Source organism: Podarcis melisellensis (genome assembly GCF_964234715.1).
Source record: "Podarcis melisellensis genome assembly, chromosome: 9".
NCBI lineage: Eukaryota > Metazoa > Chordata > Lepidosauria > Squamata > Lacertidae > Podarcis > Podarcis melisellensis.
Window position 1 is genome coordinate 72706623 of NC_138541.1, and position 23970 is coordinate 72730592.

The 23970-nt window shown below is 44.7% G+C and overlaps 1 protein-coding gene and 2 long non-coding RNA genes across 4 annotated transcripts in view; 1 reads left to right on the forward strand and 2 right to left on the reverse strand.

Moving 5' to 3' along the window:
* Positions 1-127: 127 nt before the first annotated feature.
* LOC309378365 lies at positions 128-3251 on the reverse strand. Its single transcript, XR_014172038.1, has 2 exons — positions 3101-3251; positions 128-1041 (listed from the first exon to the last, which is right to left on the reverse strand). It is a non-coding gene; the product is annotated as an uncharacterized lncRNA (long non-coding RNA).
* A 1594-nt stretch (positions 3252-4845) lies between these two features.
* On the forward strand, positions 4846-9197 carry LOC309378364. The gene is made up of 3 exons (XR_014172037.1): positions 4846-5075; positions 7992-8205; positions 8697-9197. It is a non-coding gene; the product is annotated as an uncharacterized lncRNA (long non-coding RNA).
* A 2038-nt stretch (positions 9198-11235) lies between these two features.
* IREB2 (iron responsive element binding protein 2) overlaps positions 11236-23970 on the reverse strand; it is a 36151-nt gene continuing 23416 nt past the window's right edge. For both annotated transcript variants that reach the window (XM_081925566.1, XM_081925567.1), the window contains 10 exons: positions 22826-22961; positions 21846-21930; positions 21166-21322; positions 20634-20758; positions 19674-19778; positions 18957-19099; positions 17969-18116; positions 17741-17863; positions 16929-17114; positions 11236-15068 (listed from right to left, as the gene is read on the reverse strand). In XM_081925566.1, the coding sequence (XP_081781692.1) occupies positions 14958-15068; positions 16929-17114; positions 17741-17863; positions 17969-18116; positions 18957-19099; positions 19674-19778; positions 20634-20758; positions 21166-21322; positions 21846-21930; positions 22826-22961 (1319 nt within the window). In that variant the 3' untranslated portion in view covers positions 11236-14957. The remainder of the gene's footprint in view (positions 15069-16928; positions 17115-17740; positions 17864-17968; positions 18117-18956; positions 19100-19673; positions 19779-20633; positions 20759-21165; positions 21323-21845; positions 21931-22825; positions 22962-23970) is intronic.

Here is a 23970-nt window from a genome sequence, read left to right on the forward strand (position 1 = left end):
CATGTGCAGCGGCCTTACGTACAGTGCATGCATGTGACGCCGCACATGCGCTGTACATAGCGGTTTGCCGCCGGTGCCGGGATCCTCTGCTTGCAGCTGCAGCCACAAATGGAGGATCTTACATAACTTGAGATTCATTACTTTATTCCATCCCATTCATTTCAGTGCAAAGGAATCACAGTGCAAATGGTGGTGGTTTGCGGTGGGGAACATTATTTCATTATTGTTTGCAGACTGAAAGCAACAGCAGCAGCAAACATCAGGTGTTTTCACTGGGTTGGCAGGAACTGCCTTGAGTCAAATAATTTGGAGTGGGCTGAAAATGAGAGAGCCCAAACAATCAAACTTTGTAGTTTGACATCCATTTGATTCTGAAATGTGAATGTTGATGTCCAATATCATGATTTGAGCATGTTAAGGAATTTCGAATCTGGTTCTGAAATTTCATTTCCCTCTAGATGGGACTTAAGTCTGGAGAGTTTGCAGCTTAGTGATCCTTTCTTGATCTCCCTCTTGTGGTTAGACTATGAATTGATGGATTCCTTCTGAAGCCTTGGAACTCATAATTTATTTTTTCCTCTGGACACCTTAGATTCTTGGGGCTCAGCCGTTGGGTTCAGTTGTTGACACCTTATCTCGTTTTCTCTTCTGTATCTTATAAGGCAGTCTTTAGGAAGTTCGATTTGGACAAGTCGGGGAGCATGAGTGCCTACAAGGTGCAAGTTGATCTGGAAGCTGCAGAGGTGATCTGTCCCTTTTTAATTGCATTCAGTTTTCTAGGCAGCCTCTCAACTGAACTAGTCCTCAAAGTGGAATTAAAACCACATCATCATTCAGAATCAAGAAGCCCAGCTAACAGCTGGGGATTGTGGGTGGTTGGCCACTGTAGGAACACAGGATGTTGGACTAAGATGAGCCTTTGGCCTGATCTGGAAGGACCCTTCTTGTCTTGTTTAACACATCCAGTTCCTTTGACCTTTCCTCATTAATTGTAACTGGAAGCTGTGCATGAATGATGTAGACAAATGGGCAGTTCAGGTCCTGTGAGAAAGACCCTTGTGTTGTGACTCTTGCCTTTCATGCTCAGCACCCAGCCAGGTGGGATAGTATATGCCCCCCTGCCCCCTGAAACCCTCCCCCCCAATCCCTCCCGGAAAAGATCCTTCCGTATGTCCCCTTCCCCACCCTCTAAGAGACCTTTTTTTGCCCCCTCCCAGCTCCGACCTTACCCCATACCCTTCTACACCCCGGAACACTGGGCTGAGTACGACTACGCTGCAGTTAAAGTTAAACTAAGCTGCCAAAGTTAAACAGACCGCTGGGGAGGTTGACCCACAAATTGGAGGATCCCTGTTTGGTTGCCTGGAATTTGCAGCCATTTGTGTCACAATGACGGGGTTCCAGTGTCCCTGGAGACGCCAGAGAATTCCAAGGCAGTTGCAGACAGAGATGTCTCGCTGCAGGCGCCAGTGCTCCTATTGCCCAGGACCCCAACCATCCCTCCCTGCCCCCTGAACCCCTCCCCCAATCTGCCCCCTCCCCCCCTGAGATCTTCCCTGAAGATATCCCCCTCCCGGCTTCGCCCTCCCCCCTGAACTTCCCGAAAATATCCCCCTCCCCCTGAGTTGCCCCAGACCTTGTCCTACTCCTCTGCTCCCTCTCTTCAGCCCACCCCCAAATATGCCCCCTGCCCCCTGAAACCCTTCCCCCAAAAAAGATCCTTCCATATGTCCTCTCCCCCCCCTTCAAGAGACCCTTTTTGCCCCCCTCCCAGCTCCGACCTTACCCCGATACCCTTCTACACCCCAGAACACTGGGCTGAGTACGACTAAGCTGCAGTTGTTGGTAAGTATGACAGCCCAATGGGTTATTGTCTATGCAGCTAACTGAAGATGGATCCCAAACTCCTGCCCAATTCATCATCTCCCATGGACCAGGTGAGTGTGACGCTGGAAAAATGGCCTTGTGGGCCAAAGTTAAACAGACTGCCTGGGAGGTTGACTTTGGCCCACAAATTGGAGGATCCCCGTTTGGTTGCCTGGAATTTGCAGCCATTTGTGTCACAATGGCGGGGTTCCAGTGTCCCGGGAGACACCAGAGAACTCCAAGGCAGTTGCAGACGGATAGAGAGATGTCTTGCTGCAGGCCCCAGTGCTCCCATTGCCCAGGACCCAGACCATCCCTCCCTGCCCCCCCCAATCTGCTCCCCTCCCCCCTGAGATCTTCCCCGAATAAATCCCCCTCCCGCCTTCCCCCCTCCCCGAATTTGCCCCCTCCCCCCTGAGGTGGCTGACAACATCCCCCTCCCCTCTTCCCCGCTCGCCCCTTCCCCCCTCCACGAATATCCCCCTCCCCCCTGAAACCTTCCACGAAGAAATCCCCCTCCGCCCTGAGTCCCCCTCAGACCTTGTCCCACTCCTCTGCTCCCTCTCCCTTCAGCCCACCCCCAAATATGCCCCCCGCCCCCTGAAACCCTTCCCCACCCCCAATCCCTCCCGGAAAAGATCCTTCCGTATGTCCCCTCCCCCCCCCGGTCTAAGAGACCCTTTTTTGCCCCCCTCCCAGCTCCGACCTTACCCCAATACCCTTCTACACCCCAGAACATTGGGCTGAGTACGACTACGCTGCAGTTGTTGGTAAGTATGACAGCCCAATGGGTTATTGTCTATGCAGCTAACTGAAGATGGATCCCAAACTCCTGCCCAATTCATCATCTCCCATGGACCAGGTGAGTGTGACGCTGGAAAAATGGCCTTGTGGGCGAAAGTTAAACAGACTGCCTGGGATGTTGACTTTGACCCACAAATTGGAGGATCCCCGTTTGGTTGCCTGGGATTTGCAGCCATTGAAGACACCCCCCTCCCCTGCGCTATTTCTTTTTTTGGGTGTGTGGGTGTGCTCTACAACCATGGATTTTAAAAGAAACCTATCAGATTTGGGCAATACTGGAAAACAATTATTTTCCCAGCTCACACTATATCATTTCCCCCTATCCATTGCCATCTTCCTGTTCTGCAATGGGAAATTCCAGTTGTTCTAGGATTAAATATAAACTGCACACCTACAACCTAGACAGCATTTTAAAAAGCAGAGACATCACCTTGCCAACAAAGGTCCGTATAGTCAAAGCTATGGTTTTCCCAGTAGTGATGTATGGAAGTGAGAGCTGGACCATAAAGAAGCCTGATTGCTGAAGAGTTGATGCTTTTGAATTATGGTGCTGGAGGAGACTCTTGAGAGTCCCATGGACTGCAAGATCAAACCTATCCATTCTTAAATTAAGTGTTAGAAAGATGCTGGAATGAAGTCATGTGGTTTTAGCAGTAATGTTATAAAGGAGTATGTAAAAATGGATTGTTAATAGGTGAGAATGTAAAGTTACAATATATTAAGATAAATTATTAAGATAAAAACAAAGATGGAAAGGATTTGCTGAATTAACTAACTGAACTAGAATACAAAAGAGGGAGGTGTGAGGAGGTCAAGGAAACAAGTAAATGAAAGATAAGATATGGAAAAATTGATTTGTTTTTAATTGTTTCTATTTTTATGTATTTTGTATTTTCATTTCTTTTTGTAATTTTGTTGAAACTTCAATAAATATTATTTTAAAAAACAACAACAAACCTCTCCATTCTTAAGGAAATCAGCCCTGAGTGCTCATTGGATGGACAGATCCTGAAGCTGAGGCTCCAATACTTTGGCCACCTCATGAGAAGAGAAGACTCCCTGGAAAAGACCCTGATGCTGGGAAAGATGGGGGGCACAAGGAGAAGGGGACGACAGAGGACGAGATGGTTGGATAGTGTCTTCGAAGCTACCAGCATGAGTTTGACCAAACTGCGGGAGGCAGTGGAAGACAGGAGTGCCTGGCGTGCTCTGGTCCAGGGGGTCACGAAGTCGGACATGACTAAACAACAACAAATAATAATAATAATAGTAATGTAGGCCATTGATATGCACACTTTTTATCTACCCTTAATTACTCATCCACCTCCCTCAAGTATAAAAGCAAAATCCATTTGTGTGATGCAGATGTTCTCTACTGGCAAGAGGCAATACTGCAACCAAATCAATTAACTTCTCCCGAGTATGTACAGCACATAAGACAGGCAAACATTAGAGAGAGACAATTATTCTAGAGAGACAAAAGAGGCGTAATTTCTCCTGATAGCCAACTCTCTCTTCTTTTGTGCATGTTCCTCTCTTACTGAACAGGCTTTTGCAGTGTTTTCCCCCTTTAAAAAAAGGTTTAGGCGTATTCTCATATTGAAATCCTGCCCCTCATTGAGACCAAATTTAAATTCACAAAATGTGAATTTTTTTCTGTATTTTGTATTTTCTGTTTTTCTTTTTTTTCTTTTTGTAACTTTTTGATTGGTATTTCAAAAAGTTACAAAAAGAAAAAAAAGAAAAACAGAAAATACAAAATACAGAAAAAAATAAAACCAATTAAAAACCAATCCATCTTTCAATATCTATCATTTGCTTGTTTCCTTGACCTCCTCACACCTCCCTTTTTTGTATTCTAGTTCATTAGTTGTTTCAGCAAATCCTTTCCTTCTTTGTTTTTATCTTACTAATTTATCTTAATATATTGTAACTTTACATTCTGACCTGTTAACAATCCATTTTTACTTAATCCTTTATAACATTACTGCTAAAACCACATAGCTTCATTCCAGCATCCTTCTAACATTCCTTAATTTTACAATGTTTCTGTAGATAGACTTTAAAGTAAATTCACAAAATGTTTAGGGGTATGTGTACCGCTGCGTCCGTCCCCCCCCCCCCCCCCGAAAAAAGCAGTGGGTTTTTGAAACACCAGACAAAACTGTGGACAGAGATGACCGTTGGTCTAACTGTCGCCCGGGCCGCGAGAGCGGCGGTTGGAAGCGGGGCGCAGGCGCAGAAGGGGCAGCGTCTCTGGCCGCGGTCGCCGAGCGAGAGCGCCTGGGTCTCTTTCTGTAGAAGTCTATGGGGGAGAGAAGATGGCTCCCTTCCCTGAGGAGGTGGGTGTTTCCACGGCCCCGCAGTGGCGGATGAAGCAACTTGTCGGGCTTTATTGTGACAAAGTATGAGGGGGGGAGGAGGTGGTTTCTGAGGGGCGCCGGGCGACGCGCCGGCCATAGCCGTGGGGGGGGGCGAGGTGGTCGCGCGCCCCTCGTTACGTCAGGCGCCGAGACACGCCCCTCGAGCCTCGCTCGGCCGGCGGTCGTTTGCTGCGTGAGAGGGGATGCGCGCGCACCCTCTGAGGAGAGAGGTGCGCCTGCGCAGCTGCCACCTCTTGGCGCGCGCCGTGACTCCTCTCGGCCACCGTCGTCCGCGCACGTGTTTCTCCCCCCCCTTTCCACCGCCACTTTCCTCCGCTTGCAGATTTCCCCCCTTTCTTCCCCGGTTTTTATGCGCTTAGTTGCGAACCTCTTTCCCTCGCTGCGCTTCCTTAGCCGGAGACGTGACGCAGCTTCTCCGCGTGTGGTTGTTTTTCTCTCTGACGCGGCTTTCTCGCCACACGTGTGCACGCACGCACGCGTGTCCTTGGCTTAAGAATCTTTTCAAAAGGCGGCACCCCCCGAGCGAAGCGCGGGCCTAAGTGCATTAGCCGCCGACTGCCCCTCCACTATATACACCCCTCCTCCTCTGCGATTCCCAGCTATGCAGAAGGCAGAAACTCTGTAGAAGACATGATTGGACTTTTGAGGACATGAACCATGCGTGTCGAATATGGACAAAGAAGAGCTCGTTCAGAAATCCAAATGTCAAAAAACATAGGTGGTTGGCATCCCCCTGTGCGCCTCCGGGGTTGAAGTCAAACTCTAGGAGAGTTAAGGTGCCTGCTGTGACTGTAGAGACATTGGCATTTCTTTTCTCTGCGCTTCTTCCAGCAGTCCTCCTTCCTCCAGTCACTGCTGTGGATGAACAAGGATTCCCACATGATGAGGTTAATGTTGCCAGCCTTCATGTCACATTTGCAATGCAGAGTTGGTGTGTCAGCAGGCGCAACTTAAAGGCAGATTTTCTCTCCCTGTATCATTTTAGAGTGCACGTTCCTTGAAGCAGGTGTCTTTGCTTTTTAAGCTGGCAGCTTAACAAGTAAGGGAGAGCAAGGAAATGCTGATGACATTAACCTCATCATGTGGGAATCCTTGTTCATCCACAGCAGTGACCGGAGGAGAAATGCCAATGTCTCTACGGTCACAGCAGGCACTGTAACTCTCCTAGAGTTTGACTTCAACCCCAGAGGCGCACCACCTATGTTTTTTGACATTTGGATTTTTGAACAAGCTTTTCTTTGTTCATATTGGACACGCACGGTTCACTTTTGTACATTTTGTAGAACTACCAAGGTGGGAGGGAACCACACGCCCCGGGACAGTGGGACACACCCATGGAGTGAGAAAGCACAAACTGTTCAAGATAGGATGTGGCAGCTTGCAAGCAGCAGCCGTCTTGGAAAGGGCAGCCGTGGGTGCCAGTTGAGAATCAAGAGTGCTGGATACTAGTGGCAGAGTTGGCATTGATCCCTACTTTGGGGGTCCCAAGGCGGGAAGAAGTCTTTGTTGTCTGGCCAGATGTTCCTGGTCTGGGTGATGAGGTTTGCCTGGATGTTGTCTCTGTGCTTGTTCTGAGGCTTGTCCTTTGACTCTGGTTGGGAACACCGATACCTCAGAATAGTCCATAGTCACATATTTCTAGTGTAGAAGGATGGTTGCCAACTTATGGTAGAAGAACATCATCCTGGGCTTTAATAATAATAATAATATTTTTTTTTTTATACCCCACCCTCCCCAGCCAAGGTCGGGCTCAGAGCGGCTTACAAGCAATAATAAAAACAAGATGAATGATTACAACTTAAAAACAAAAATAAAATACAACATTAAAATAATGGAACATTAAAATATTAAAATGTAGCCTCATCGCAGGAGGAGAAGGAAAAGAAAGAGAGAAAAAAGAGAGGGAGGGAATCAAATTGGCTCCAAGCCAAAGGCCAGGCAGAACAACTCTGTCTTACAGGCCCTGCGGAAAGAAATCAGATCCTGCAGGGCCCTGGTCTCATGAGGCAGAGTGTTCCACCAGGCCAGAGCCAGAGTTGAAAAGGCCCTGGCTCTGGTTGAAGCCAATCTAACTTCCTTAGGGCCTGGGACCACTAGGGTGTTGTTATTTATGGACCTTGAGGCTCTCCGTGGGGCATACCAGGAGAGGCGGTCCCGTAGGTACGAGGGTCCTAGGCCGTGAAGGGCTTTAAAGGTCAAAAGCAGCACCTTAAATCTGACCCTGTACTCCACCGGGAACCAGTGCAGCTGGAAAAGCACTGGGTGAATATGCTCCCATGGCAGAGACCCCGTGAGGAGCCTCGCTGCAGCATTCTGTACCCGCTGGAGTTTCTGGGACAGCTTCAAGGGCAGCCCCGCATAGAGCGAATTACAGTAGTCAAGCCTGGAGATGACCGTCGCATGGATCACTGTGAATGTAGGAACTTTACTGCTGAATGTAGGAACTGATTTCCTTGAACTTCTTTTTCAAGACATTTCATTTTCTGCCTGCACTGGTGCTAGCATTATAGCCTCACTGGCACATCTTAGTGTAGTATCTTTTCTAAACTAATGAATGAGTATGTCCTGGAAGTCTCTGAACCTCAGCACTGAACTACAGCACAACCCTAAAAGCACTTTAAAAGCTTGTACTCTTACCAGATTTATAATCAAAACCTTTTTTCCATAATTACAACAAAAATAATGTAAATAGAATACATTTACTACTGAAGTTAAAACTGAGGTTTTGATCTATTTACCATATGTTAAAATAACTTCAAATGACTTTTTACCTGTATTAATAATGTGTTGTCAGGTAGGTTTTGTTTTGTTCTTAATCAGAGTTAGAAACACTTGTGGTGGGGAGGGGATGGTGTCAAATACCTTTTTAGAGGATAACATGATTTATTGAGTATTAGCCCAGAAAGAAACTGATCATTTTTTGTTTCTTCCCATCAGCTTTCTAAGACCAACTTCACCAACAACAATGACTTCGGGGCTCTCCTCCAATCCCTATATGCTACTTTTAAGGAATTCAAAATGCATGAACAAATTGAAGATGAATACATAATTGGATTCCTTCAGCAACGCGGCTGGACTGTGTGTAGTGTACATTCAGACAATAAATTCTCAGAAATGCTTGGCCTCTGAGAAAGGGTTGAAGAATGTGAAGGTGAGCTTTCAGAAATAATAGTGTTTGGTTTCTGCGTGGTACAATGCAAAATCCCATTTCTGAGATCATGTGTGAATTTGTGCAATCTCAGCGTAGTTCTGGTGCCCCAAGGCTGGTTGTATATATGCTTGCTTAGAAAGAAGCCATGCTACGCTTAGTGAGGCTTATTTACCTTTCTTTTCCAGCTGTGCTCCTAACTATTTCTGGTGCTCAGAGAAGCAGTCTTACTTTCTTTTCTTCCCTCAGATTTGTACAACCCCCGCAAAGTTTCCCAACCAAACAGTATTAAAACTGTGCGTGGAAAATTGACATTTGTCAGTGTGCTTTAGCGCACTTCCTGGGTGAGGAAAATAAATAAATTGGAAAACTTCTGACTCTGACCTCCTCTTGGGCTGCCCATTCCTTGGCCATTATGGTGCCTTCAGCCCACCAGCTCTGACAGACACAGTTTATTTTGGCCAACCAACCTCTCTTCTTTTGTCTTCTTCCAGTTTGAGACCATCCAGGGGGCAGAGCCCCCAAGAAGAGGGAGGCCTTGGGCTGCAGGTGAGTTGATCCTGAGTGGTGCAGGGAGGGGAGAGAGGTTACTGGTTTCCAAAGAAACACATCACCTGTAGTTTCCCTAGAAAAAAGATGTTCCTAAGAGATTGGCCCTGTACAACAAACCAGGTTCTTGGGGTTTATTGACACCCAAGGCTCTCACTGGCCCCTTTTAAGATATGTAGGCACCCGGCTGTCTCGGGAGACAATGAAGGAGTGAGGTTCTTTTGGAGAGAAGTCAAACTGCTGGAAGGTGGCCTGCTGTGGCTGTAGAGGCTAATAGGGGAGAGACATGTTCTGTTGCATCTGGGGCAGAGGAAGGCATCCGGTTGTGCTGCTGCATTTGCACCAGGGCATTTCATCTCTCTGCGCTCCTCCTAGCAGTCATTCCTCCTCTGGTCATTTCTGTGGATACACGACTATTAGGCATTCATGCACTGCAACCCAGTTCATCTCAGTTCATCACTGCAACCCAGTTCACCACATTTTTGCACCATTGCAGCCCCGGGAAACAGTGGATGCGTGATTTTTTTGGTGCAGGCTGTAGTCATGGACATGCTATGTGATCTGATGGTGAATTTGGGGTGACCCAATGCAAAAATTCTGAGGATCCATGGGCTTTTACCTCCCACCTCCCAGGCAGCCTCTGCTAGCCTCCCTTATCTCTCTCCCGATCCCACCGATCAGCTGCTACCTTTCAACTCTCCCTTCCCTCTTGTTTGTCTTAGTGTCTTTTCCTTAGCTGGAGCAGTTTTTTGCTCCTCCTTTTCTTCTAATTTCTCTTCTCATTGATTTAGTCTTCCTGTCTCCTCTCCTTGCAAGTTTGCTGTCTTTACCTCCCCCCTCCCAGGCAGCCTCCTTTATCTCTAGCGCCCCTCTTCTCTCTCCCTGATTGGCAAACGATTAGCGGCTTTGAAAGAAAAGAAAAAAGCATGATCTGCTTTTTGCCCCTGGGCAATTCGGCTCCAGGGACCACACATTCACTCCATAAGATGCAGACATTTCTCCTTACTTTTTAGGAAGAAAAAAGTGTGTCTTATGGAGCGAAAAATACGGTACATACATACATACATACATACATACATAGAGGAGCAGGGAACCTGTAGCTCTTCAGATGTCGCTGGTCTACAAGGTCCATTGACCCTGACCACTGGCCAAGCTGGCTGGGACTGATGGGAGATGTGAGTCCAACAACTGGAAAGCCACAACTTACCCACCTGCTACTTCAATCAGCATTACAACAAGGGATGTGACTGCTTCACTTTTTACAGTATCAAATGCACATTATACAATCTGTGTCCTGGGGAAATGTTAGACAGATGTGCTTGTGATGGTTACTGAGCCACTACCCGCCGTCATCCTACACCCATTGCTGCCTTCGAAAACCAGTGAAAATGCAGTCACAGACAATTACAACTGAGAAATGGTACAATTTTCTTTATTAAAAATAATTTACATCCGTTTTAACATTTTATGCACAGTTCTCAGCAAATTGAACTTTGTAAGATTTCTATACAATACTTATTAGTGAATGTAAAACAATTATATACTGTTTTGTTGCAGTTGCTTAAGTGTGGTTAATAAAATGCATTATTTCACAGATGTATAATTTATATTAACAGCTCCAAATTTGATAAAGGATTAGAATAAAGGTTCGCTTTCGAATCAAAACCGAAGAGAACTTGAAGACAAAATAGATTTCCAGTTCCCGTTATTTATATTCCTAGGGCTTCAGATCAGCACTTATTAACTCGCCCCAAGCCTTTCTGAGCAAAATATATATTGTGCTGCTGCTAAGCAATGGATATAGGTAATTTCTCTCAACCCAATAGGGCCATACAGGGAATTACTTTGCATGTAAAGAAAAAGACAGTGTATATCACTCAGCTCTGGTCTTTCAGATATGCTTTCTGCCTGTATCAGGAAGACAAGCCCACTCACATCTACGAGTGTGATCTCGAAGGGGGGCGGTGGCAGTGCTCAAGTCCCACTAAAATGATTCCAGACCTGCAGCCCAACTTAATTCATGTTTACTTTGAAGTAAATCCCATAGGAGTCAAGGGGAATTGCTCCCAAGTAAATATACAGAGGACTGAGCCTTGAAAACAGTTTGGAAGGGAAAATCCAAGTGATGGCCAAAACCATCAAGGCAGCTGAAGCTGTCGGTCACACACAGCGAAAAACTACAAAGGGAGGCCCTGTACTTTTAAGGAAATAGCTACTACTGATTTCACGGACCAGGAAAATAATGCCATGCCTATGAGAATGAAGTTGGCTTGCTTAAAGAAGCATTTGAGTTTATCAGAACAAGGGCATTAATGAAGGTGTTTTATGGGTGGTGCTTAACTTACACCCAAAGGCATAGGGCAGCAAGAGATGAGGGATCCTGTGTATAAGTCACAAACATTTAAATGTGTCTGCGCCTTCAGGCAGGCCTCACAAATGTCATGTTCAGTTTGCTATTAGGGAATGATGGGTGCATCTGATAAGACAAACCAGCTGCACGTCTCAAGGAGCAAGTATTTTTGAGTCTGGGTCCACTGATCCCTTACACTAACAAAGAAGATCCCACCAGACCAAAAAAGTTAGTTTAGATATTACTATTGGTAAGGTATCTTTAGTAACAACTACCTTGCCTTCTGCAACTATCAGGACAGAACTCTGATGCCAAGCACTTCAATCAAACACCAATAATGCAGATAAGAGACCTCTCTCAGTATATTGGTAGTAAAAAGGTATTATTAACCTTGAGAAAAGCACCTAGCACATCATATCTAGTGGAGATGATAATGATAATAAATTAATAATAATATTACTTATACCCTGTCCATCTGGCTGGGTTTCCCCAGCTACTCTGGGCGGCTTCCAACAAGAGATTAAAAATACATTAAAACATCAGTCATTAAAAACTTCCCTAAACAGGAAGTTTAGACAATACCGGCCTGGTTCACCTGTAAGAATAAACCTTGGCTTGTCAAACAAACTAGAGCTTGCTTCTCCAAAGTTTTGTTTTGTTTTTCAGCTGTTCATGCCTTTCTAACTTGGTGAGGTTCTGGGATGGGGTAGCCAAAGGAACTATGAATAACGAAGAGTGATGGGTTTGTGTAGAACACGAAGCTACAGTTAAAACAAAGCAAGAGTCATAAACTAACAACAAACCTAGCTTCCGATTATGGCTTGTTAGCAGCAAGCAAGCAAAACAGAGTTAAGCCCTGGGCAGAGATCAGGCAAGCAAGCAAACCATGGTTTAATTAACCATGGTTTAGTGTTACGTGCAAACCAGACTTTTAAAGAATGCCAACAGAACTCAATAAAACTCCACCAAACAAGGGCTAAGGTGTTTATCTCACTCATTCACTGAAAAGAACAGTGGTTCAAATGGGTTAGATTCATATGCATGCTCACATACTCTTTCCTGGTCATTTAACCTTTCTTTCCTCAAAATTATTTGCAAGGATACTAGGTTGTCATTGGAGATTTTCTGTGGTGCACTATTCACTTGGAACGTATTTTTTCTGCATGAGGATGTGTTTGTTCTTAAATTGCTCTTTGTACAATAAATTGAAATGGACTTTAATTACTAATGACATTTTCGTGCAGTGGAAATTTCCAAAGAGCAAAACCAATTTTATTGTGTATATCTGGTGGACTAGGTCAATCTTAAAGGTTACTTCTTACTGTAGAATAATTGGCACAGACCATGTTGTTAACTAAAACTACTTTAAGGTACAGAGTATGTGAAAAAGAATCCGACACAACTCATTTAAAACCCACCAGGCCTCTGCTTTCCCTGCTGTGACACAGAATATGCTCAATTATATAAAGGAAACTGCTTCCAGTGGCAACACTGAGAGTCCACAAAGCAGCAGCAGCAATGTCCCTGTTTTAACAGGTGGTTTGGTCCAGAATGCAAGGATCTTTAAGAACTGATCCTGTCCTGTAAATGGGAGTACAAGGCCACAGAGCTGCCTCAGCAATGTAAGTGGGTATTTAAAATATTCTTTAGGCCAAAAAATTGCAGCTGTTTTTCACTGCATACTAAAAGCAGAAGAGAAGAAAACCAGAAAGGCTAGTTAAAACAGAACAAATTGAAACCCATTGTTGCGGCTTCCGATGTTTTCCGCCATGGTGAAAAGCAGCTCCCACACTAGCGGAGATCGTTCGTGCAGCTAATTAAGGATAATTTGAAAGTAATTATCCTTGCAAGCCCCCCGTCCCTGGTCGGGGTGTGGGTGAGTTTCACTCGCAGATCGTCTGATGCCTGACTCTCGTTCTGATGGAATGTGGGAGGAAGGGGACGCTGATGAACGTATCAGTAACTCTCCAACGCGGTCACTATGAGCGGAGGTTCTTCTGTTTCTTAGGATGGATTTGGTTTTGGATCTAAGTAACAGGTGTGTTCTGGACTAAGGGGACAAGATAATTTGCTAAATGAATCAGCCACTGAGTGCCAAGGCCTAATCTGGAGAGGATTTTCATTGTAACCTGATTGGTATGTAGAGGGAGGGGAGCCTTTACCCTTTCTTTATACAGTATACATTATATTTGCTGTTTTATGATTTGGCAAACCTTCCCCAAAGTATTAATTGTTAATGGATTGGGAAAAATGCAAGAGGGAATTAATGAGAACTTCATAATTTTTATGGATTAACTGCAAGAATTGAACTGTGTAAAACATCACAATGATTTGTGGCATTGACCTTCTACGGAATGGTAAAGAAGACTTTGGTTCTGACTTATCATGGCTTTGGAGAGATACCGGCTTGTTAACGGATGGGAGAGGGATCAAAGAAGATAATTCTGGATATCTGCCCGGGGCTATAGCAAGACACCAGACCTCTCTTTGTCTTGGATAAGCAAAATGGCGTGTGTTGCAGTGAAATTGCAGTCCTTGAGTGCAGAAAGCGCAAGTGAAGGGAAATGCTGAGCATGGAATAGAACATGAAGAGTAAAGATGAACGAAAAACAAACATTTCACACAGAAATTTACAGGATCAAACTCCCCTTGCAAAACTAATGGATATGGAACAGTTAAATGCGAATGAAATTAGTGGCTGTTAAAATAAAGGATCAAGATCGGAACTGTTGTATTTGGACTGAGAGTATTGGAGCAGGACAAAATAAGATCATCATTCCCTGAAATCCAGAACTCGGAAAGTCATTCAAAATTGTTTAATTTGGTATTGGATAATTGGCTTTTTAAATCGTATTATAATTTGGTATTGTATTAATGTGGCTTTTATTGAATTGTTATAAATGAAAATTTTTAAAAATTATTAATCGAAACCCATTGTTGCAGCTCAGTTCCTCAGCAATTGGTAGCCCAGGTTGCTTCTCTCAGGATCGTAGCTGGGGGAGGGGGTAGCCTGTTTTTTTGCCCCAGGTGAAGTCTCCAGAGGAATGCCACTGAAGCTCTCAGCCTGTGTGTGTGTGTGTGTGTGTGTGTGTGTGTGTGTGTGTGTGTGTACAGAAACGGGGTGGGGGGGCTGCCAAACTAAATCTTTGACCTGGGTGAAATAAAGTCTAATTTTGTCCCTGCCACATTCTAGATCTATTAACTCCAAAAGGCAAATGGGGAAAAGAGATTGCTGCTGTTTCAGCAAAGGGGGAGGTGAGGCCAACCCTGTAAATATCTGTACTAGCTCCTTGTCAAAAATTCACTTAGTTTTGTGTTAAGATTGCAGCGCCCTGTGTTTGTAACTTGTGGCCTTCATGCTGACTTTTGCTTTTGATTTTATGGAAACCTTAATTAAAAGGAAACTACCCATCCTCATCAAGCCAAACCATGTGCTGCCCACAAACCAACAGACAGCAGTCAGGAAGCTGAAGGTGTCAAAACTGGGGTGGGGCCCAACAACAGATAGTCTTCTGGCTTAAAATCTTCAACACAATTCAGTTTCAGGTTTCATGTCACTTTATTTACAAAATGGTCTAAGACAACCCCCTCCCGCCCATCCCCATACTTACAGCTCTCTTTCACAACACACACGTCAATTTTTTAAGCAATGTCAATAGCACCATTCGAGTATTATTTTTAAAATCCAGGCGGATCTTGCTGCAGTCACTACAACAATTCACAATCTTTTACATCCATGGACGAAATTTCAGAGTGCAGCAGGACTGTACGCAGTTCCATCGATGGAGTGAGGCCTGTGCAACCCATTGCGGGGTTGGCCCATTGATGCATAGTCCCCCAAGGTGTGAGCAGACCTCTACAACAGCCTTCGGACCATGTAGTTCAGAATGCCACCATGTTTGTATAACGTTATGTCCATGTCACTGTCAAATGCGGCAACCACATGAAATGCTTTCCCTGTGTTTGTCTTTAAAGAGACAGGAATGAGAGGCAAAAGCAAAAAATATGTTAGGACTGTGTCATTTCCTAACATCTCTATAGTAGGATATTCAGTAATAACGACAGGATATTGCAGAAACAAAAATCCTGAGACCCTCAAGTCTTGCTTTAAACTAAACTAGTTTTATTGCTTGTGGAAGTTAATGACTTATTAAAAATACTAGCCAAGTCTGTAATGTTGGGGATCTGGGACTGAGCATGCAGATCTGCCCCTAAGCAGCAATCTGGGACTCCTATGCTCTTCACAGCTCTGATTCTAAGTGTTTCTCCTTTTCCCATAAGTTATGAAATAAAAACAACCCCTCTGTAAGGAAATAACTGTGGCAGATATGCAAGTCATACTCTGAGCAGACCCACTGAAATCAATGGATGTAAGCTTATCATGACTAACTTAAATTGGATACCACTCCACAATAATTATGTATTCACTGGAAGGGAGCTGCACAAGAGCACAGGGCAACTGCACAGCTCCTGCTCAGTCTCTGGGGTACCTGTGCAACCGAGGCGTGTCCAACTCAATCCTACCCATAGCAGACCCACCGGATGCCTAGTGAGTCAGAACTCTGCCCCTGCCTCTCACTTTGCTGCACTCAAAAACATGAATGCCTTAAGATAGTTGCCTGTGCCATGCGCCTCTGTGTAGCCCTGCATGTGTTTAAAATTATGTCTCTTTATGAATTCAGACAACTTTGCTCCCAATTATGTTTTTGCACCATTCAAATGGCCTTGACATAAGTCTTCCCTTTATCTGAGCACCTTTCAGGACACTGAGCTGCTTAGCACAGCTTGCTTTGTATATACCGTATTTTCCACTCCATAGGGCGCACCGGACAATAGGGCGCACCTAGTTTTTAGAGGGGGAAATCAAGAAAAAAAAATCTTTTTCCCCCCCCCCCAGCCCCAAAGAGCAGCGTACAGGCTGCACGCAGCCTCTCACTGCCGGAGGGGTTGCGCGCGGCTACGGCAGAAGCCAAGGCAGTGAGCGGGATGGCCATAGCCGCGTGCAGCCTCTCCCTGCCGGAGGGGCTGTGTGCAACTATCCCTGAAGACTGCCGAGCGCAGCGCAAGTTCCCGCTGCGCTCCTCAGGCTTTGGGTTCCTTTTGCTGAAGCCGGGAGAGCAAGACTCTCCTGGTTTCAGCGAAAGGAACCTGAAGCCTCCAGAATGCAGCGGGAATTTGCGCTGCGCTCGGAAGGCCTTCAGGCGGCTATCCCTGAAGCCTGGAGAGCCAGAGGGGCCGTGCGCACTGACGCCTCTCGCTCTCCAGGCTTCAGCGAAAGCAATGCAAAGCCTCCGGAGCGCGGAGGAAGCGCTCCCTCTGCGCTTCGGAGGCTTCGCGTTGCTATCGCTGAAGCCAAGGAGCCTGCATTCGCTCCATAGGACGCACACACATTTCCCCTCAATTTTTGGAGGGGGGAAAAGTGCGTCCCATAGAGTGAAAAATACGGTATTTGTGCCTTAAGAGCAGTTCTCCAAGTCTCTACAGGGTGGGGAAACTGCGGTCTTCCATGTGTTCCTAAGCCCACAACTCCCATCAGCCCTCATCGCTGGCTATGCCTGTCCAACAACATCTGGAGGGCCACAGGTTCCCCATCCCTGATCTAAAGGCCAACTCTGGTGCTGACTTCTCACTCAAAAGGAGACCCCCCCCCAACACAGCTCATATTAACTTACTTTACACTTCCAGCTTATGTGAAATGGTGTGGACATCATAAAACTGCATCATTAGCAGCTTGCAACAGAGGACAGACCATCACATTTGTGCTTCAAGGAAAAAAGTAAATCTCTTCTATTACTAACACTTGCATTCAGATGTGAGTCTGAGTTACCTTTACATCTAGGGAGATTCCAGGGGATAGCTCATGAGGAAATGAGATTGAAAACTGTTCTTTGCCTGTCAGGCCCCAAAACGTTGCGTTTTCCTCGGGGAGGAACTGGAGCGGAGCAATGCCCATTCCAATCAAATGACTTTTATGGATCTTCTCATAGCTTTCAGCAATAACTGCTTTCACACCCTGTAGAAAGAGTTGTATCTGGCTTAGATACCATCTGAACAATAATAAAAGTCATCTTTATACAACCGCTCAACCCTTCTGTTAATACAAAACGTGGAGAAAATCTCAAGACAGAGAAATCTAGTTTCTTGGAAGGTGGCCTGGAATGCTAGCCAAGAGTCATGAGGGTAGTAACAATGTTAACTAGCTACTACTGTCCAGCAGGGATAGTAAAACTATAGTCCAGCAGCATCCTGAGGGGCCACAACTCTTACTAGCCCTAACCATTGGCCATACTAGCCAGGGACTTATGGGAGTTAGGAGTCCTAGATCTGTTATTCCTACTGAAATAAAACCTCAAGTTAGGTCTCGTTTACCAGGATTTCTGGTCGATAAGCAAGAAGCAACTATGTTAAATCATTGATTCAGATGTACATTATTGGTCCTGGTTTGTGAATTTAATGGTCAAAACCACAAACGGGCACTCTTTAAAGCTCAGTGAAAAAACTGGCTCATGCATTTTTAGAAGGCAAAAAATGGCATGCTTTTAAGTTCTATGAAAAACAAGCAAAATCCTGTCAAGCAGCCTGAAGTAATAAAACACCAAGGCTTCTTGTTACTTCGAAGTTAACACAACGGAAACATACCAGTAAAAAAGGTCCTTTTGCAGCCCAGTCTCTTGAGCTCCCCAGCCCATACTTCTTGCCTGCTAAGATTATCAGAGGGATATTCTCTTTGCGATACAACTCAGCTGCATCAAACACATCAAGCTGCAGGGGAGAGAGCAAGAGAGAGAAATAGATGGGGGGAAAGGACATGGGGACATTTCTAATATGCAGCTGCCCCCCCATATCTTTGAACAAATATGTCCTCACCGTCTGTCCAGTTGGAAAGTGAATTGTTTTAGGAGCAGGTTTCCCAATGAATTTATTGAAAAGTTTTATGTTTGCAAAGGTGCCTCTTGTCATCACTGCATCGTTTCCCCGCCGAGCACCATAGGAATTGAATTCACGGGGCGTGAGGCTACGAGAGACAGCAGAGCATGCTCAGTATAAACGTGCAACCTGAAAAGTGGACTTTGCTCACAAACATCCCTTAGGGAAGTTTTCCTGTGCCATAGTCAGGTGTGGAACCCTAAGAATACAGGTCAAAGTTTTATTTCATGTGTCAGTTTTAAATGGATAGCAGGCATTTAAGGCATTCTGACTACCTGTTAACCCTGCAGGGATCTGCAGCCTAATACATAAAGCTTTACAGATGACACTGAACTAAGCAGAAGGTTCGCTATGAATAAAAGTAAAGGGACCCCTGACCATTAGGTCCAGTTGTGACTGACTTGGGGGTTGTGGTGCTCACCTCGCTTTATTGGCCGAGGGAGCCGGCGTACAGCTTCCGGGTCATGTGGCCAGCATGACTAAGCCGCTTCTGGCGAACCAGAGCAGCGTACAGAAACACTGTTTACCTTCCTGCTGGAGTGGTACCTATTTATCTACTTGCACTTTGACGTGCTTTTGAACTGTTAGGTTGGCAGGAGCAGAGACCAAGCAACGGGAGATCACCCCGTCGTGGGAATTCGAACCACTGACCTTCTAATCGGCAAGTCCTAGGCTCTGTGGTTTAACCCACAGTGCCACTCACATTCCTTTTCGCTATGAATAGGGTCCAGTAAAAACAGGACAGATTATGCAGAAAATTCTGACTATAAGCCTGAAAGAAATTCAGTTAATCCTGCTTAGCAACCTACTTTAGCTATGGCACACACTGTTCATCTGGCCAAGCAGCAACCACCACAGTAAAGCAATTTGTAAGGACCAGCTGAATCCTTCAGTTTCTTTCCCTCACAGCTCCTCTGAAGTTTCTTACCCCTTGTTGGTTAAGTATCTGGCAGCAGCACTGCCCCTCGCAATGCTTCCTGCAGGTGAGATGTGATCTGTCGTGACCGAATCCCCCAAATACAAGAAGACGTGCGCATTTTCAATACACTGGGGTGGAAGAGGGTCTTTGGTCTGCCAGATGAATGGACACAAAAGTAGATTTGTGGTTAGTCGAAAACACACCCAAAATGCACAAAATGGAGCTAATGTCAAAAGGTAAAGGTGTTCCAAGTATGAAAGCAAGAACATGCGCACAGCCCTGCAAAAGGAGACCATCTAGCAAAGGACCAGCTTCCCACAAAGGCAAAACTGATGTTTCTGAAAAATCAACAAGCAAGCAGGTGCCCTCTAGCTTCTCATATTCTAAGGCATACTGTTTCTGAACACGGAGGTGCCATTTAGCTATTAAGACTAGTAGCCACCCAAGAATATGGCCATTCTTCTTTAATCTTTCTAAGGAAGTGGCTGTCACATATTGTGGCAGCAAATTCCATAAATTAATGTTGTGGTATTTGAAGAAGGACTTCCATTTGACTGTCCTGAACCTAGTTGTAGTGTTATAAGAGATCCTTTCCATTGAGAAGGACAGTAGAACGGTGTTGACATCTTAAATTGTGGACAGAAACATTCCCCCCACTTATTAAGTTCCCTTTTCTACAATACCTAGAACACCTCAAACATACAGACTTGGTGTTACCATACTTACAAGCTTATCAAAAAAGGAAGGACATCGGATGTAAGTAGACTTCCAATCCCATGTAAATAAGACTGATTCAGGCGCTTCTAGAGAATTCCACCGCTTATTTCCTTTCTGCAAAGCAGGAGATAGAAACTTCTGATCATCTTCTCCAGTCTTGTACCCAAAATGCCAGTTACTGAATATAATATAGTGGAAATGCCACAACAAAATGCCACATCAACATTTCATTTCTTTGTAACTGATAACTCTTGTTAACTCAGCCTTCCAAATTTTTTTTGCTGTTAATAATAATAATTTATTTGTACCCTGCCTAATTTATTTGTATCTCAGCCTAACCTACTTCAAAGGGTTGTTGCAAGGATAAAACAATGAGAATGAAGGAGACTGTCTGAGATCCTTAGAGGCAGGTTATAAACACAGTAAATAAATCGGGACATCTGGCTGTTTATGCTCTTGCTTTTTATATTTGCTATAGATCTGGCATACAGAAGTGCTAAAGGCGTTTGAACCCGTATGCATAATTTCATTTTAAAAATTACATACTACATTCCCCGCTAGGAACATGGCACACCGAGTGATGCACAGGAAAAAGCATTTCATTTGAGTCTTGCTGGGTCAGAATAGGGGTAGGACACCTTTTTCACCCCAAAGGACACATTCCCTCATGGAAATGCAAGTGACCTGAGGGACCAGCGGCAAAAGTAGGCAGATCCATGTATGTGACTGTTACCCTGTCTACAGGAGGGTCAGCCATGCAAAAAAAGGAAGAGGTTTCCCATGCACACACCTCTCTCCAGACAGGCAAGCGAGAGGCATTATTACAGTTCCAGGACATCTGCTAGGCAGGCAAAAGGCCCGAGGGCTTGGAGCGCAGGGGGTGTGGCCAGAGAAGGAGCAAAGCCTCTGGCAGAGACAGTGCTTGGCCCTGAGGATCCCTATCCCTGATTAATAACAATGCCAACCTACCTCCATTTTCTCCTTCAGTTCTTTAAACATGGATGATATTACGAACTCTTCTTCCACTTGCTGAAGTTCTTCTCGAGTGGGCCAAATATCATGCAAGAAGATTCTTTTGCCATCAGGACTGACCCCTACAAAGAAATTTTGATCATGGTGATAATTGCAGAAATTACTCCTCCGCCATTTCTACCCGTCTTAAAAGCATTACGAACACCCAAGAGCTTTCTTAGCTGCACATGATTCGCTCTATGACACACAACATTCCCCTTAGCTCACCTGAAAGCAAATCACTTTTGCAGAAGAGAAAATTGCTGAACTGGTTCACAACGATCAACTTGGTTGCTTTGTTAGAAAACATAGGTAGGTTATTTTATGGCGTAGCGGAATCTAAGCCATAATGCGTCATACACTAGGTGAGGCTTCAAACAGCACAAGAAAGGTAAGCGTTGCTCTTACAGCAAGTTAAATGCCCTGAGAGCATTACAGGAACAAGCCAAGTCCTGGATGAAATAGGAGCTGGAAGGAGAGGGATAGTTACCTAATGGCTCAGTCTGGAAATCAATATTCACAGTTCCTGCTATAGCATAAGCCACAACTAGAGGCGGGGAAGCAAGGTAATTGGCACAGATGCAGCTGCAGAGACGGCCTTCGAAGTTTTTATTTCCAGACAAAACTCCACAAGCAACCAAGTCACCCTGAAAGGCAGAAAATATTAGATTTCTCAACTTCATTGTCATGATTGCTTGAAGTTCTGTGAGAGTTTACAAGTAGCTATAAAGGAAAAGCTGAGGGGTAACCCTTGATGAAGGATACCCTCTTAGTGGCAAGAATGATTATTCGCTTCTCATATTCCTAACCTCATATTGTTCCTCAACACTCAAACTACAGAATTTGCCTATAAACCAGGGCTGGGGAACTTCCCGCCCTCCAGATGTTGTTGGGACTAGAATGGAACTCCAATACTGGTATTAAATTTCCTAGCGCATAAAGATATATACTCCAAGAGTGTTTTCATAACCGTATGGGACAGACAGAAAATACTTAAGTGCACAGGGGTCATAATAGGAAAAAGGGCCCCTACTTTCCCAGCTCTGCACATTGCACAGAAGTTCTCACCCTCCAGCCTAAACAGTCAGCAGGGCAAAGTCTGGACTTTTTATTTTCCCCAATTGGTCAACAGGAACAAAGTCCACTATGCTACAGTTGTTAAAACATTACCTGCACAATTGCATTCTGAATGGTTTCTGGCAAAGGAGCGGTATTCCCAACACATGTGGAACATCCATAGCCAACGACCTCAAATCTAGAGCAAAACCAGGATTTTAAGAAAATGTCAGTGTTTCATTAGTGCAACCTACTTTTTCATTCACCTTTGCACTGCAGTGAAATCTCTGAAGTTGCCCTGCATGTTATGGGATCATTTGAAGAGAGCTGCTGCATGGCCAGGGCCTCAAGACTCTCTGCCTGACATACTGAAATCCTTTCTGCCAGTGGGAAAATGGGAGGTCATGAAAAAGGTTGCGGAGTCAACCCCCGGCACCTCCAGTTTTAAAAAAGGAAGGGCAGCAGGTGGGAAAAGATCTCTGTATTGTATCCCAATATGTTCTACTTGGAGTAGACTGACATAAGTTAATGAAGCTGTGTTTGTCACATCTATTAATTTCAGTAGGTCTACTCTGACAAGACCTTAGTTGGATCCAGCCCCATGTCTTGAGATCCTTAAGAGCTGCTGGACTAGATGGACTCTCTCTAGACCAGGAATGTTTCTCTGATAAGACAAATAGGTTGACCCCTTATAATGCAACTTCCCATGTTCCTGTGTGCTTGACCAAATTTTCAATAAATAAGCATGCCCCCCCAGTAAATTATGATCTGTGGGTTTTTTTAAATAAAAAAATACTATGAGTATAAATACAGCAATGCTTAACATGCCTTATAGCAATTATTTAGCTTCTGAATGCTGAGCTGGTCAGATGTGATGTGGCTAAAAACCATGAGCCGCAGAAACTTTAAAAATGAATCAAATGCCAATGAGTCTGCAAGCAACACACTAATTCAGAAGCTATATGATGTTTGCATGTTACTGTGTTACTTCTTTTGGATTTGACCATGTCACTTTAAGCATGCATTTTAAGTCTCTACACAGAAGATCACAGAGTCTTTAAAACTTCTACATATGAGAGCAAAGAAGTTAGTACCCAAGTTTATTGAGGTATGGCAATACACCACTGGAGGTGAGATAGTGCGTGACCATTCCGCTGCCAGGCGATAAGCTGGTTCTTATGTACGGTTTAACAGTCAGACCAGCTTCAATGGCTTTTTTGGCCAACAGACCTAGGGAAGAATGAAAGCAGCAGTGAAATAACGGTACAAAAATTCTAAGGGGCAAAGTTATGTTGCCTATAGATAAATTACCACAACAGGTAGTACTGTTGGAGGAAAGTTTGCTCTTCAGTTTAGAACAGATTATGTACATGCAGAAGGGTCTCAGGAACAAACCCTGCAATATCCCTTAAAAAAAAGTCTCCAGCTACTGTATTTTTCACTGTATAAGAAGCACCCAGTTTTTAGAGGAGGAAAACAATAAAAAAATATTCTGAATCAAATGTTGTTGAAGAGGCTTTGCACAGCTATCCATGAAGCCAGAACAGCAAGAGGGATAGCTGCGCAGTCTGCATTTGCTCCATAAGACGCACACACATTCCCCCTTACTTTTTAGGAGGGAAAAGGTGCGTCTTATAGAGTGAAAAATGCGGTATGTGTTGAAGAATGCTTTGTCCACAACCCAGAATAAATCTCTGCCCAAGTCCCTGATGAGCAGTTGCCAGTTAGGATTAACAGTTCAGGGTAGATGGACCAATGTATGACTCTCTGTCATTGGAGGTTTTTAAGCAGAGGTTGGATGGCTATCTGTCAGGGATTCTTCAGCTGGGATTCCTGCATTGCAGAGGGTTGGACTAGATGACCCATGGGGTCCCTTCCAACCCTACAATTCTATGAGTCTATGTACGACAGCTCTAGATATCATATTAACTTCATAAGCGGCAATATCAAGCCCTGGTGCAGCATAGCCTCCATTCATTTTGATGGGGCGTAGCAGATTATGACCTTCATCCTCTTTTGATAAGCAATTTCAGAAAGACGAAATTCTAACATTTATGCTTTTGCATAAATCCCCAGAAAGTTCAATCCTATGAGCCAGCAGGTTGACCACTTGTTTATATTAAGGCAAGACCAAAATCACAGCTTCACTGGCACAAGGTCACCATTAGCGATGCTTTTCTTGTGCTGGAAGCTAGTCCAGGACACTGCTGTTGTAGTACTGCAGGCATGACTTCAAAAA